This window comes from Bison bison, unplaced genomic scaffold (assembly GCF_000754665.1).
Source record: "Bison bison bison isolate TAMUID 2011002044 unplaced genomic scaffold, Bison_UMD1.0 scf7180017864378, whole genome shotgun sequence".
In the NCBI taxonomy this organism is placed as follows: domain Eukaryota; kingdom Metazoa; phylum Chordata; class Mammalia; order Artiodactyla; family Bovidae; genus Bison; species Bison bison.
The window spans coordinates 928,034-944,663 of NW_011494950.1; the positions used below are offsets into that span (position 1 = coordinate 928,034).

The 16,630-nt window shown below is 34.4% G+C and overlaps 1 protein-coding gene across 1 annotated transcript in view; it reads right to left on the reverse strand.

Annotated features, from left to right (window-relative positions):
- Nucleotides 1-16,630, reverse strand: part of SKIV2L2 (superkiller viralicidic activity 2-like 2 (S. cerevisiae)) — a 91,594-nt gene that overhangs the window by 62,466 nt on the left and 12,498 nt on the right. Inside the window, exons 6-7 of the mRNA XM_010857155.1 lie at nt 1,368-1,542; nt 121-211 (exon numbers count right to left, since the gene is read on the reverse strand). Coding sequence (XP_010855457.1) covers nt 121-211; nt 1,368-1,542 — 266 coding nt within the window. The remainder of the gene's footprint in view (nt 1-120; nt 212-1,367; nt 1,543-16,630) is intronic.

Below are 16,630 nucleotides of genomic sequence, written 5' to 3' on the forward strand. Positions count from 1 at the left end.
TCATGTTATCCACAATTTAGTTTACTACAACTCTACCCATAAGTAAGATAACTTGTTCAAAATTCCTAATTTCATTCCTAAATAACATGGCACACATCTCAATAACACTACAGAATATACCTGAATCTCTCATGTAATGAATTTCATCAAAAATGACCCAGGCAACTTCTCGCATAACTTCAGAACCTCTGTACAGCATACTTCTCAAAATCTAAAAAAGAAGTAGAAGATTTAGCAGGATTCTGACATACCAAAAACTCTTCTAACAAGAAATTTTGTATATTCTTTTTTAACAGAAACATTAAAATAATTTTAGACCGTTACATATCTTAAGTATATAATACTCCTTTGCTTCTCAAGTTAGTAATCATATATAATCCATGGAGAGAATTACTATCAACTCCATATCCATCTACCTTGAATATGAAGCTACATCCTTTTTATGTAAAGCACTTCACTCAAGACCTACACTTGCTAGGAAACAAAAGTAACTTAAAATCATCTTCTATCTAACACAACGAATCTCATACTGCTACTGATTTTTTCTACCTCATCTTAACAACATGAATACTTCCTAGCAACTGTTCTTCAGATTTCTGAGTTAAAGAAATTTTTCTATGGATGGAAGAAAGTTTTGAAAATGGAAAATAAACTTATCTTGGGGATCAAGATGAACATGAGCAATGCTTTCGGCTGACTCTAAAACCAGAAGCTAATTTATGCTCTCTAGTAATTCAAGCATGTAGAAAAGTACTTAGTAAAGACAGCTAAGTGTCCAAAATGTAAGATGCTATCAGATCAGATCAGATCAGATCAGATAAGTCGCTCAGTCGTGTCCGACTCTGCGACCCCATGAATCACAGCACGCCGGGCCTCCCTGTCCATCACCAACTCCCGGAGTTCACTGAGACTCATGTCCATCATAAGTATATGCAAAACTTAACTGTGATTATGGGAAGAAGCTAAACATAACTGGGCATTTTTTAAAAAGCTATTTATCTATTTGTATCAACACTCAGATGCAAAAGAAAAAAAAATTAATAAAGAAGGTCCCACAACTTATTCAAAGGTACGTACTCCAATCATTGAAACTATATAAAATCATCAAACTATTATGTCACTGACAATATCCTTTAAAAATACTTTATGCAACTTTATTATATGATGACAGAAATAATGGAAATTTACAACTAAACTGAAACAATTTGTTGTAAGATAAACTCTACTACCCCTTTCAAGTAAATATACTCAGAAAGTATTGCCTTTTACCTGTATAGAGCAAGTAATAAAACATTAGCTGTTTTAACTGATGAATCACATTAATTAAATTAAAAAGGAAAAATTAGATGAGACATCATATAAATTACCTCTGTGGTCATAACAAGACAGGATGCTGTAGGATTAATAGTAACATCTCCAGTCATCAGACCAACATCTTGAAATTCTTCATACATTTCACGGTATTTCTGGTTACTCAGGGCCTTAATTGGGCTAGTAAATATTACACGTTGTTTTTCTCTTAGCGCCAATGCAATGGCATATCTAAAAATGTGAAAATAAGTAAGAATAAACTGTTTACAAAAAACTCTTTAGAAGTATGTGATTTTATAAATTATATTAATATATAAATTGTGTCCAAATTTTTCCTCATTATCTAAAGACTTTGTAAAATATTAATGTCTTATTCTATTCACTTTCAACAAACTATAATAATAATCATGACAAATCTGAAGAACAGTGGTCTAAATGAACAAAAAACATTTTTAACTCTGGTGTCTTGGAGTTAATGTAATTTAATTACTAATATCAATGAATTACTAATAGCTACCCTATTTCTTGGAAGCAAAATACCTTTGGCTCTGCAGATGGACCTCTGAAAGTTTACAGAGCCTCTGCTGCTGCTGCTGCTGCTGCTAAGTCGCTTCAGTCGTGTCCGACTCTGTGCGACCCCATAGACGGCAGCCCACCAGGCTCCCCCGTCCCTGGGATTCTCCAGGCAAGAACACTGGAGTGGGTTGCCATTTCCTTCTCCAATGCAGGAAAGTGAAAAGTGAAAGTGTCGCTTAGTCGTGTCCAACTCCCAACGACCCTATGGACTGCAGCCTACCAGGCTCCCCCGTCCATGGAATTTTCCAGGCAAGAGTACTGGAGTGGGGTGACAGAGCCTCTACCTGTCAGTTTTTACCTAAAGACTATAAATATTTAATAAACACTGGAAAATGAGTTGTTTTTGAGTTTCACAAATAAGTTAATCATATATATCCACTTTGCACTTATATTAGTTATCAACTCTGTCCCTGACTGGAAATTGTACCAAGTTCCAATAGTTCTTTCATAAAGATTAATGCACTACAAGATAGTTTTTCTTTTTCAAAGAAAATTCAATTGAGTTAAATATTTAAATACACACCATGAAATCAGGACTAAACTTAGCACTGTGGTACATGTTCCTTATTTAAGATACAGTTCCTACCAACAATAGGCTTATGACAGATTTCAGGAGACAAAAACAATGTTCATCCTGATCATGCCCCCAAAGAGTGAAATAATTAAAAAATCAAAAGTTGTCCAAACATGGTGAAATATGAATAGTAAGAAATATACATCAAAGAGAAAAGAATATACAGATGCTGTAAAAAACGAGAAGTCATAAAGAGAAACAGGAAAGTGTGATCAACACTTAAGAAAAAGAAGCAGTCATGAGAAACTGAGTGGGCCCAGATGTTGGACTTATCAAACAAAGACTTCAAAGAAGCTGTAAAAGACATGTCCAAAAAATACAAGGAAACCATGTTCTAAGAATTAAAGGACACAGGACAGCGATTCTAAGGGGCAATCTCAATAGAGAACTGAAACTACAACAACAAAACCAAATGAAAACTTTATAGATGAAAAGTAAAATAATATACAATTATGAAATGAAAAATCCACTAGATGGCTCAAGAACAGATATGAGAAGGCAGAAGAAAGAATTTGTAAATATGAAGATAAATCAATAGAAATTATCAAAGCTAAAGAAAGAAAGAAACAGAAGAAAAACAAACAGACAGTCAAAGATTAGTGGGACAACCTCAAGTGTTCCAATGTATGTGTGTGTGTGCACTCAGTCGAGTCTGACTCTTTATGGCCCCATGGACTGTAGCCTGCCAGGATCCTCTGCCCATGGAATTTTTTCCAGGCAAAAACACCTGAGTGGGCTGTCATTTCCTATTCCAGGGGATCGTCCCAACCCAGGGGTCAAACCCACGTCTCTGTGTCTCCTGCATTGTCAGGCAGATTCTTTACCACTAGTGCCACCTGGGAAGCCCTGTGTGTTTCAACAGAAGTACCAAACTGAGAAAGAGACAAAACAAACATTTTAAAAAAAAAATAACAATAAAAAAACTTCTAAACTTGTTTTTTAAAAAATATTAATCTACAGGTCCTTCCCTGGTGGCTCAGATGGTAAAGCGTCTGCCTACAACGCGGGAGACCTGGGTTCAATCCCTGGGTTGGGAAGATCTCCTGGAGAAGGAAATGGCAACCCACTCCAGTATTCTTGCCTGGAAAATCCCATGAATGGAGAAGCCTGTTAGGCTACAGTCCATGGGGTCGCAAAGCATCAGACAGGACTGAGCAACTTCACTTCATAGATCCAATGGACACAATGAACCAAAGCAGGAAAAACTTTGGAATCACATCTAGAAACAAACTGCTGACTGACAAAGACAAAAAGAAAGTCTTCAAAGCAGCAAAAGAAAAACAACTCAAAACATACAAGAGACCACCACCATAATTAAGGCTTACTTCTGATGGGAAAAAATGGAGTAGAATGAAACAATAGAATGACTATCCAATAGTCAAACAGTAGAATGACTATCCAATATTCAAAAGAAAAAAATTGTCAGTCAAGAACTATATATTCAGTGGCATTATCCTTTCAAAAATAAAAGCAAAACAAAGACATTTTCAAATAAAAATTGAGGGAATTCACTGCTAAAACATCAACCATACAAGAAATATTTTTAAAAAATTCTTTAACCAGAATCCAGAGAAAAGAATAGAGCTTAAAATAATAAATATGTGGGTAAATGTAAGACTTTACATACTTCTCTTTTATTCAATTAGTATTTTTTAAAACATAAAAGATTATTTAAAGCAAAAACATTATTTTAACATTGTATTATACTGGATTTATAGCAGGTAGCACAGTGGCAAAGAATCCACCTGCAATATAGGAGACCCAAGTTTGATCCCTAGGTTGAGAAGATCCCTGGGCAGGAAATGGCAACCTGCTCCAGTACTCTTGACTGGAAAAATTCCATGGACAGAGGAGCCTAGTGGGCTTACAGTCCATGAGGCTGCGAGTTGGACATGACTGAGTGACTGAGCACACATGCACACACAGCATATATAGTTGAAATATATAGGTAGCAAAAATAGCACAGACAAGAAGAAATAAGGCTACCAATATTTTATAGAGATTGTGGCTGTGAGAATAATCACTAAACATGTAATTCAAAGGATAAAAAAAATTAAAGGAATTAACATGGTATACTAAAAAATATTTGTTAAATGTAATAGAAGGCTGTAAAAACACGAGACATTACTAAAAAACAAAAGGCAAATATAAATACAACCACATCAATCATTAAATCAAATTATTATTATAAAGTATCTTTTTCAACCACAAAGAAGCTGAATTAGAAACCCCAAAATAGAAAGATGTATGGAAAAACTAACAAATACTTGAAAGATAAAGATAAGAGGAAATAAAGAGAAACTAAAGAATGAATTAAATTGAAAACTCAAAATTTATAGGATGCATATAAAGCAGTAATAAGAGGGAAAATTAAAGTTTTAAACATGAATATTAGAAAGGAAGAATAATCTAAAATCAATCTAATTCCACCTCCAAGAAACTCCTTGGAAGACACAGATTACCAAAACTGACTCAACAAGAAAGGAAACTGAGCTTGAAATTTAAAAATCTTCCCATAAAGAAGGGCTTTCCTGGTAGCTCAGCTAGTTAAGAATCCACCTGCAATGCAGGAAACCCTGCTTTGAGTCATGGGTCAGGAAGAACTGCTGGAGAAGGGACAGGCTACCTACTCCAGTATTCTTGGGCTTCCTTAGTGACTCAGACAGTAAGGAATTTGCCTGCAATGTGGGAGACCTGGGTCTGATCCCTGAGTCAGGAAGATCCCCTGGAGAAGGGAATGGCTGATCACTCCAGTATACTGGCCTGGAGAATTCTACGGACAGAGGAGCATGGCAGGCTACAGTCCGTGGGACTGCAAAGAGTCGGACATGATTAAGCAACTTTCACTTTTAATGTCTCATAAAGAAAAGCCTAGGTATTTCAGATGGCTTCATTAATAAGTTCTGTCAAACATTTAAAGAGAAAATACCAAACCTACACAAACTCTTAGAGAAAACAGACCAGGAGGGTCACTTCTCAACTTATATTACGAAGTCAGTATTAACATGATATCAAAACTAGACTCAGCTATTAAAAAGAATGCATTTCAATCAGTTCTAATGAAGAAACTGGAGCCTATTATACAGGGTGAAGTAAAACACCAATACAGTATATTAACGTATATATATGGAATTCAGAAAGATGGTAACGATGACCCTATATGTGAGACAGCAAAAGAGACACAGATGTAAAGAACAGATTTTTGAACTCTGTGGGAGAAGGCAAGGGTGGGATGTGATTTGACAGAATAGCTTTGAAACATGTATATTACCATATGTGAAACAGACTGCCAGTCCAGGTTTGATGTAAGAGACAGGGCGCTCAGGCCCGGTGCACTGGGATGACCCTGAGGGATGGGATGGGGAGGGAGGTGGGAAGGAGGTTCAGGATGGGGGACATATGTACACCCATGGCTGATTCATGTCAGTGTATGGCAAAAACCACTACAATATTGTAAAGTAATTAGCCTCCAATTAAAATAAATTAATTAAAAAAATACAAGATACCCCGATAAATATGAATTTCAGATGAAAAAAAAAAAAAATAGACAAAGATCTTGTTAAAAAAAAAAAAAACAACGAAAACTACATATCCAAATCTCTCATGAAGATTCAAAGAAATTCCAGAACAAAATATGAGTAAACTGAAACTGGCAACATTATATAAAATGATCAACTGCCATAAACATCTAGGTTTCTTTCGAGAATATAAGGATGGTTTAACAACAGGAAATTTGTAATGTACTACTTTAAAAGAATAAAAAGCAAACACCATATCCTTGCCTCTACAGATGGAAAAAGGATTTAATAAAATACAATGCTTCTTTTTTAATCCTCAATACACTTATTTTCCCCAGTTTTATTAAGATTTAATGATCTATAACATTATGGAAGTTTAAACTATATACTGTAAAATTTGATACACATATATATTGTGAAATGATTACCTCAATAAGCTTAATTTACATCCTTATCACCTCATTAATTACCTTTTTTTTTCTGGTGAGAGCATTTAAGATCTACCCTCTTAGGAACTTTCAAGTATATAATACAGTACTGTTAACTGTAATCACCATGCTCTATGTTAGATACCCAGAACTACTCATCTTATACCCAGAAGTTTGTTTCGTTTCACCACCATCTTCCTACTTCCCCCACCCTGCCCATCTCAGTCCCTGGAAACTACCATTCAACTCTGTTTCAATAAATTCAACTTTTTTAGATTCCACATCTGAGATCACAAGTGTTTGTCTTTCTCTGACTTATCTGACTTAACATAATGCTCTCAAGGTCCATTCATGCTGTCACAAACAGCAGGATTTCCTTCTTTGATGGCTAAATAATATTCCATTGTGACTGACTCTGTGTGTGTGTGTATGTATATGGACATAGACAGACAGAAACTACATTTTCTTCATCCACCCATCTGCTGATAGACAAAGCTTTCCTTGTCTTGGGTATTGTGAATAATGGGAATGTAGACATTGCTTCAAGATACTGGCTTCATTTCCTTTAGATACATACCCAGAAGTGGGATTGCTGAATTATATTCTATTTTTAATTTTTAAGAAATCACCACCCTGTTTTCCACAGTAACTGTACCAATTTATATTTCCACAAAATTGCACAAGGGTTTCCTGTTCTTCACATACTTGCTAACACTCGTCATCTCTTATCTTTTTGTAACAGCCATTCAAATGGGTGTTTTTTTAATTCTTTCATTTGTTCCCAATTAAGAATAGAAAGGAACTTACTCAACCTGATAAAAGGAACCTAGGAAAAAGCTAGTTAAATTACACTTCATGGTGAAACACTGAATGTTATTCATTTAAGATCAGGAACATCCAAGGATTTCCACTGGATTTTGCCAATGCAATAAGAAAACGAAACAGATGGGATAAAACATCAGCAAGAAGCAGAAAAAACTGTCTTTATTCACAGACAATATGACCAACTATGTAGAAAATCTTATGGAATGTGCAAAGTTACTATAACTTGTTAGTAAGCCAGTTTATTAACAAAGTGACAATATAAAATACTAACATATAAAAATAAACTGTACTTCACAAGCCATTAGCAACCCAAATATGAACTTAAGAATGTCATTTGCAACAGCACAAAGCAATAAAATACTTAGAGATTTAAGAAAAAATGTGTTAAAAAAGAGGAAGATATATAAAATCTGTACACAAACTACAAAATATTGCTGAGAGAAATTAAAGAAGATGTGAATAATAAATAATATACCATGCTAATGGACTGGAAGAGTCTATAATAATGTTAAAATGAAAATTCTCCCCAAATTAATCTATACAACACAATCAGCATAAAAATGCAAGTAGTCGTTTTGGGTAGAAATTAATACACTAATTTAAATTTTTATTGAGGAACAAAAAGGACCTAGAAGAGCCCAAACAATTTTAAGAATAAAGTTAGAGGACTCCAATTACCTAAATTTTATACATACTTTAAAGCTATGGTAATCAAGATAGCATGGACTGGTATAAGGATAGACACAGAAATAAACAGAACAGCAAGTTCAAAGCCAAACCTATACATTTATGGTCAGTTCACTAGGATTTCAACAGTCAATTCAATTCAAAGACAATTCAGTGGGAAAATCATCATTTTTTTCAACTGGAACAATTATCCACATACAAAAAGGTTAATTTAAACCCCACCTTTACCTCACATCATACATAAAAATTAATTCAAAGGAAATCACAGCTTTAAGTGGAATGGCTAATACTATAAACTTCAAGAAGAAAATAAAAGGGAAAATATTTGTGATATTGGGATAGGCATAAATGTCTTAAGTATTGATATCAAAAGCATGATCAATCCATAAAAGAAAATATATGAGAAGTTGAACATCAAATTTAAGATCTTTTGTGCTACAAATGATACCATTAAGATAATTTAAAGAATTATTTATGATGCAATAAGACAATTCAATTTTAAAAATCAGCAAAGACTGAAATAGATATTTTATTTAAGATATACAAATGGGTGATAAGCAAATGAAATGATACTTAACATTTTATTAGTCATCAAAGAAATTTAAAACCACTGTGGAACATCATTAGATATCCACACTAAAACAGGTATAATCAAAAAAGATTATGCCAAGAGGTGGTTAGGACATAAGAGAAACAGGACATAAGAGAAACAGGACATAAGAGAAACATAAGATTCCTTATACATTACGACAGGAATACAAAATGGTACAGCCACTTTGGAAAACAGTCTGGTCATTTACTGAATCGTTAAATATACATTTGCCATAAAATCCAACAATTACTAAGTATCTAATCTAAGTATCTATCTACCCAAGAGAAATAAAAACGTGTCTACATAAAGACCTGTATATGTATGTTCATGTCAGAATTACTTAGAATGGTCAAAAATGCAAAACAATTCAAATTTCTATCAACGGAATAAACAAAATGTCATGTATCCATAAAACGCAACATGACTTATCAATAAAAAGAAAAGAACTAATGATATATGCAATATGAATGAACCTCTAAGTGTTATTTTAAACAGAAAAAGACACAAAAGACTCCATATTACATGATTTCATTTATATGAAACTTCTAGAAAAGGCAAAACTACTTAGGCAAAGCGGATCAGCGCCAGCGTTGGAGATGGAGGCAGGGTAAATGCACACACTCATAAGAAAACTAGGGACAGCACCCTAAAACTGCTGAGGGTTGCACAACTGTACAAATTTATTAAATGGGTGGATTTCATAATATTTAAATTATATAATAATAAAGCTAATGCTTTTTAAAAAAGCTTTACATAGAATAAAAAAATAAACAGGGTCAGGAAAGCTACTCAATTACCTAGGTAAACAACCTGGTCCCAATACATTAATCTAGCATCAGACTTATAAATGAAAATGTACTTGTTATAGTTATCAGCTAACATTGGAGTTTACCTTGAGTTCTTGAATTCCTAGGGGAAATCTTTATCTGAGATCCATGAACCACTCACTGAAATCACAAAATCTGGTACGTACATACAAATATACACTTCATTGGAGGTTTCTATTGAGGTAAAATTCATAAAACCTAAAACTGTTTTAAAGTGCACAACTGAGTGGATTTTAGCACATTCACTACGCTGTGCAACTACCACCTCTATCTGATTCTTAACATAATTCTCGTCCCTCCAAAAACCCCATATTCATTAAGCAGCTACTTTCTGCTCCCCTCCTCTAAATATTCCCTGGCCTCCACCAATCTGCTCTCTCTCTTAAGAATTTACCTGAAATATTCTACACAAACGGAATCAAATAATATGTGACCTACTGAGTCTGGCTTCTTTTACTCAGCAGAACGTTTCTGAGGTTCATCCACACTGTAGCATGCATCAGTATCTCAATGCTGCCATAGCTGAGTACTATTTCATTGTACAGATACACCAGATTTATTTATCTATTCATCCACTGATGGACTTTGGGTTGTTTCTACCTTTTTTTCATTATTGTGAACAGTACTGCTGTGAACCTTCATCTATAAGAATCTGTGTATTTGTTTTCAATTCTTTGGCGTAATACGCCTAGGAGTGGAACTGCTGAGTTGTACAGTAATTCTATAAGTATCTTTTTGAACACCTACTAGACTTTTCCACAGCAGGACTCAAGAGCTTTCAAAAGTGTCTATAACCCTGGTGAATTTCTTAAAATCTCTTTACAGTCTCCTAACTCAGAGTAAGCCTCTGACTGTGTGGATCACAACAAACTGTGGAAAATTCTTCGAGAGATAGGAATACCAGACCACCTGATCTGCCTCCTGAGAAATCTGTATGCAGGTCAAGAAGCAATAGTTAGAAGTGGACATGGAACAGACTGGTTCCAAATTGGGAAAGGAGTACATCAAGGCTGAATATTGTCACCCTGCTTATTTAACTTATATGCAGAGTACGTCATGTGAAATGCTGGGCTGGATGAAGCACTAGCTGGAATCAAGATTGCCTGGAGAAATACTAATAACCTCAGATACGCAGATGACACCACCCTTATGGCAGAAAGCAAAGAGGAACTAAAGAGCCTCTTCATGAAAGTGAAAGAGTGGAGTGAAAAAGTTGGCTTAAAATTCAACATTCAGAAAACTAAGATCATGGCATCCAGGCCCATCACTTCATGGCTAACAGATGGGGAAACAATGGAAACAGTGACAGACTTTACTTTCTTGGGCTCCAAAATCACTGCAGATGGTGATTGGAGCCATGAAATTAAAAGACGCTTGCTCCTTGCAATAAAAACTATGACCAACCTAGACAGCATATTAAAAAGCAGAGACATTACTTTGCCAACAAAGGTCCGTCTAGTCAAAGCCATGGTTTTTCCAGTAGTCATGTATGGATGTGAGAGCTGGGACTATAAAGAAAGCTGAATTGATGCTTTTGAATTGTGGTGTTGGAGAAAACTCTTGAGAGTCCCTTGAACTGCAAAGAGATTGAACCAGTCCGTCCTAAAGGAAATCAGTCCCAAATATTCACGGAAGGACTAACGCTGAGGCTGAAACTCCCAATACTTTGGCCACCTGATGCAAAGAACTGACTCACTGGAAAAGACCCTGATACTGGGAAAAACTGAAGGTGGGTGGAGAAGGGGACGACAGAGGATGAGGTGGTTGGATGGCATCACTGACTCAATGGACATGAGTTTGAGCATCCTTCAGGAACTGGTGATGGACAGGGAAGCCTGGCATTCTGCAGTCCATGGTGTCTCAGAGAGTCAGACACGACTGAGCGACTGGACTGAACTGAACCCAAGACTACGAAAGCAGGTTTTAACATACACTGGAAAATTTCCTATACTGAAAATCTCTATGCTTTAGTAGCAAAAACTAAAGCAAAGTTACACTAATGCCCAGAATTCTAACATCTGTATATGCTGGCTTCAAATGGATAATGCACCAACTACTACACACCTGTACACTTCTCAAAGTGAGATAAAATAACTGAACCAAAAATAGTCAGAGCTATAATTTGTGCCTTAGGAGGAAACAAGCTTCTGACTTCAATACCTCTAAAAAGGAATGGACAATAAAAAAAATCAGTCCCATTCCACTGGACAGAACTAGGTAATACTGGACCACAATGCGTCTGAATCTAACAGATTAGACTACTCTGCAATTGGCTGATACTGTTTCGATGATAATCTAAGATCCAAAGCTGCACTCCTCTAACTCCCCTACAAAAAGAAAACTTTTGAGTTACACCTCAGCCAAGATCTAAAAAGACTAATATACAGTACTCAGGCTCTGACTATCTGAAGGACGATATTCCAAAACTCATGAAAAATATCCACCACTATGCCAAAGTAAAGGCACTGCTGAACAGGGTGATTGGTGCAATTTTTATCTTTTTTTTCCTTTATGATCTTCTTCACTCTTCATGCGATCATTGTTAGGAACACTTAATTCAGCTGTTCAACAGGAAAGCTGTAATTTCTCCATGATGAAGAAATAAAATATATTATAAATTATTAAGAGTTAACCTGTGAACAAAAACTGACTTCTGAAAAGGTGCCAAGATTGAGGGGAGAAAATAGTCTTTCAACAAATGGTTCTGAGGCAACTGGATAGCCACATGAAAAAAATGAAGTTGAACCTTTACCTTATAAATTATACAGAAATGTAAAACCTCAAAAAGGATCAAAGAACTAATACCTAAAATTATAAAATTCTTAGAAGAAAATATAGGCATAAATCTTTGTGGTCTTGAATTAGGCAATGCTTTCTTTAAAATAACATGAAAAGAAAACAGACAAATTGCACTTGGTCAAATTAAAGACATTTGTCCCTCAAAAAATACGCTTAAAGTAAAAGGATGACTTATATTTTAAAAAGAGAAAATGTTTGCAAATCATATATCTGACAAGGAACTAGTATCAGAATACAAAACAACTATCACAACTAAACAAGGCAAACAACCTAATGAGCAAGTAAAAAAGGACTTAAGCAGACACTCCTCCAAAGACATTCAGAAGGCCAATGAGCATACTAAAAAACGCTCAGTATCATTAGTCATCAAGGAAATACAAATCAAAACACGAGATATCACACTCACAACTAACAGAATGACTATTATCAAAAAGGCAAGAAGTAACAAGTGTTGGTAAGGATGTGGAGAAAAGGGAATCCTTGTGTTCTACTGGTAGGAATGTATACTGGTGCAGTCAACATGGAAAACAGTATGGAGATTCCTCAAAATATTAAAAATAAAACTGTCATATGATCCAGCAATTCCACTCCTGGGTATTTATCCAAAGAAAACAAAAACACTGGTAAGAAAAAATATGCATGCCCCTATGTTCACTGCAGCATCATTTACAATTGTCAAAATACAAAAGTAACCCAAGTGTCATCAACAGATGAATGGATGTGGTATATGTATATGTGTGGAATATTATTAAGTAATAAAAAATAATGAAATCTTGCCATTTGCAACAACACAGATGGCCTCAGAGAGCATTGTGCTAAGTGAAATAAGTCAGAAAAAGACAAATATTATATTGTTTTACTTATATGTGGAATATAAAAAATAAATGAACAAACATAAAACAGAAATAGTTATAGATACAGAAAACCAACAGGTAATCACCAGAGAGGAGGGTAGTGAGGGGAGGAAAAAAACAGGTGAGGAACCTTAAGAGGTATAAACTTGCAGCTATAAAATAAATGAGTCATAGGTATGAAAGATATAGTGTGAGAATCTAGTCTAATAATTATATATCTTTTTATGGTGACATAGTGTAAACAGACTTACCATGGCGACCATCTTGAAATGTATAGGAATATCAAATCACTATGTTGTGTAAAAGGAAATAACACAGTGTTTCAGTCAATTATACTTCAAAACAAATGAATTTACAGAAAAAGATCAGATCCGTGGTTACCAGATGTGGGGGCAGGCGGGAAATGGGATGAAGATGGTCAAAAGGTAGAAACTTCCATTTCTAAATAGTAGAGATGTACTGCACAATATGATAAACATAGTTAACACTGCTAAGAGTTATATAAAAAAGTTAAATGAGTTCTTTTCTCATCACAAGAAAAAAGTTTTCTATTTAGTTCTGTATCTATACAAAATGATGGATGTTTACCAAGCCATCATTAATTATAGTCATTTTAGGATGCACGTTAAGTCAGATCATTATGCTGCAATCTTTGAACTTATACAGTGCTTTGTGTCAGTTTTATCTCAATAAAACTGAAAGAAAAATTATTTAAAAATAAACTTCACATATTGGAAATTAGAATAGTGAACACTATATAGGATTATATCACTACCAATACCCACAGAACATTAATCTTATCTAGAAACAAGTAACATTATTGTGCTTTTTTGTTTCTGGAATTCTTTTCAGAAACCCAACTAGTTCACCTTGCAGAATGTTCTGTATTATTCTGACTAACCTATATTACGCTGAAAATCCACATGTAAAAAGTTTTTATTTAAAACAATCATAAAATAAATTTACTACATAATCAATTTTTTAAAAAAGGTAGTAACAAGTGTTGGCGAAGACATGGAGAAACTGAAACCCTCATATAACTACGGGAAAATAAAGCGATGCAGCTGCTATGGAAAACAGTTTGGTGATCCCTCAAAAAGTTAAACACAGAATCAAACATGACCAATTCCATTCCTAAGTATATACTGAAGATAAGGAAAAAGATGTGTTCAAACAAACACTGGTACATAAACATTTCTAAAAGCATCATTCATAATAGCCAAAAAATTGGAAACACTCATACATCTATTAACTGATGAATGGATAAACAAAATGTGGTATATCATACTATATAATTAATCAGTCACAAAATATTAGCCATAAAAAGGAACTCAATTCTGATGTATACCACAACACAGATGAATCTTAAAATCATCATCCTTAGTAAAATAAAACATAAACAAAAAGCCATATATCATATGATTCTATTTAAATAAAATACCCAGAAAAGGTAAATTCATACAAACAGAAAGCAGACTGGTGGCTGAAAGAAACTGGAGCTAAGGGAATGGGGAATGACTGATTAATGGGTACGTGGTCAAGACATCCATGAACTAGATATTGGAGACAGTTGCACTTATTAAGGAAAAACAAGTTAACCCACAGAAGTCTATCTGCAATAGACTGCAAAATCCCATCCACATTAAAGAGCAGAACCCACTTTCAGAATGGCCCAGTTCCTCTCAAACTTTAACAGATGTATGCATCAACTGGTGATCTTGTTAACATGCAGATTATGATTCAGCAGTTCTAGGGTGGGGTGTGAGATTTTTGCCTAATTTAGCTAGTAGGTGATATGCATGCATCTGGTCTAGGACCATACTCTTAAGTAGTAAGACTCTAGAACAATAGTCTTTATATACATTTTAGAAGAAAATATAACACCTATCAAAAAACTTAAAACACAAACAATACATATTTATTTTACACATTAGCTAAGAGAACTACTATAGTAATAGAGACCATGTATTAAAAATAATACAGAAAATATCTACTTATTTTCAGCATGGAGTAACAAAGACTGGGTTTACCTACCCACCTGTAACAACTGCAAAATAGGATAAAATATGTGAAACAATGATTTCACATACTGAATAATCACAGAGTAATCCCTGAGAAGAGGGAAGTAAATGACATAATCTCAGATTATTGTCCACAGAGTTTCCAAGTCACAGTTTCAGGAGATGAACCTTGAAGGTTTTCGGAAGTTAAGCGGACAGTGGGAGTCTGGGGAAGCCATGGCAGCTACACTGCAGCTCAAAATAACCAGAGAGGAAAGAGGTAGACAAAGGGAAAGCTCTGAACATCTGCTGAACATTCTGGTGTCTTTAAATAAGTAATAATCAGTGAATAAGTGTTAGGAAACAACTTGAAGCAATGGGAAAAAACCACCAAATGGAGTGGAACTAAAAAAATGATATAATCTTCAGAGCTGGGAGTAACTCAGGTTCCCACTAGCCATGGTGGAAAAATTCGTAATGCATAAGATACTGGTTAGAATATCAAGAAATATATTAAAAAGTGGAGAAAAGTAGCCTTAAGTTAAATGCTTCTCTAGTCCTGCCTAAAATCATAAAAGCCTTGGAAGAACTGTATTTTTCTCCAAGTAACTGTATCCCACAACAAAGCTCAAGAATATTAATAGAAATGCAAAAATAGTCATCACCCAAGAAGGTAAAATTCACAATGTCTTGTGAATTAAAAAATATAAGGAGGCAAATATAACAAATAAGAAGTAAAAATAAATAAATGAAAAGGCATCCAAAAATGAGACAGAAAACAGAATCAGTAAATGAGGACACAGAAAATTACCATTACAGTATAACTGTATTCTATATATTCAAGAAAACTGAGGAAAGATTAAATAGCGTGCTTAAAAGAAATACTAAAAATATTAAAAGACACGAACCAAAATTTTAGCACGAAAAATCTAAATCTGAGATGAAATAAACTGGATAGAATTAAAATCAAATTAGACATTCCAAAAAAAAAACAAGAATAAACTTAAAGCTGTCCAAAATGAAACACAGAGAATAAACAAAAAATAATAAGTATCAGTGAGCTCTGAGACAACTTAAAATGACTAACACAAGTTTAAGTGAGGTCCTCTGAGTACTAAAAAGGGTACTATTTTAAGCAAAAAGTAGTTGAAATTTTTCCAAATCTGATGAAAACAAACAAACCTACAACCTGAGAAGCCAAACAAATTCAAGCATAAGAAATATGAGAAGAATTATGTAAAGGCACGTCATAATTAAACTGCCAAAAGTCAGTGATGAAATTAAAAACAGCCAAACATCACATCAGAGCAGTATGTAAAGCAGCAGGAAAACACTGATTTATAATGATGGGAAAAGTCAATTAATTGAAACAGATCAGGAAATAACACAGATGAAAGTAATAGTAAGAAGGAATATTTAAACAGTTTTTAAACTGTATTCTGTTGTTCAAGAAGCTGGAGGAAAGTTAAGTAGACATGTGGAAAACACTAAACACACATACAAATGAACTTCTAGCAAAGAAAACTATACATGTCTCACTGAAAAGGATTAAGGACAGATTAGGTGATGCAGAAGCAAAGATTAATGAATCTGAAGACAGAGCATGAGAAAAGACCTGAAATGAAACACAGAAAAAATG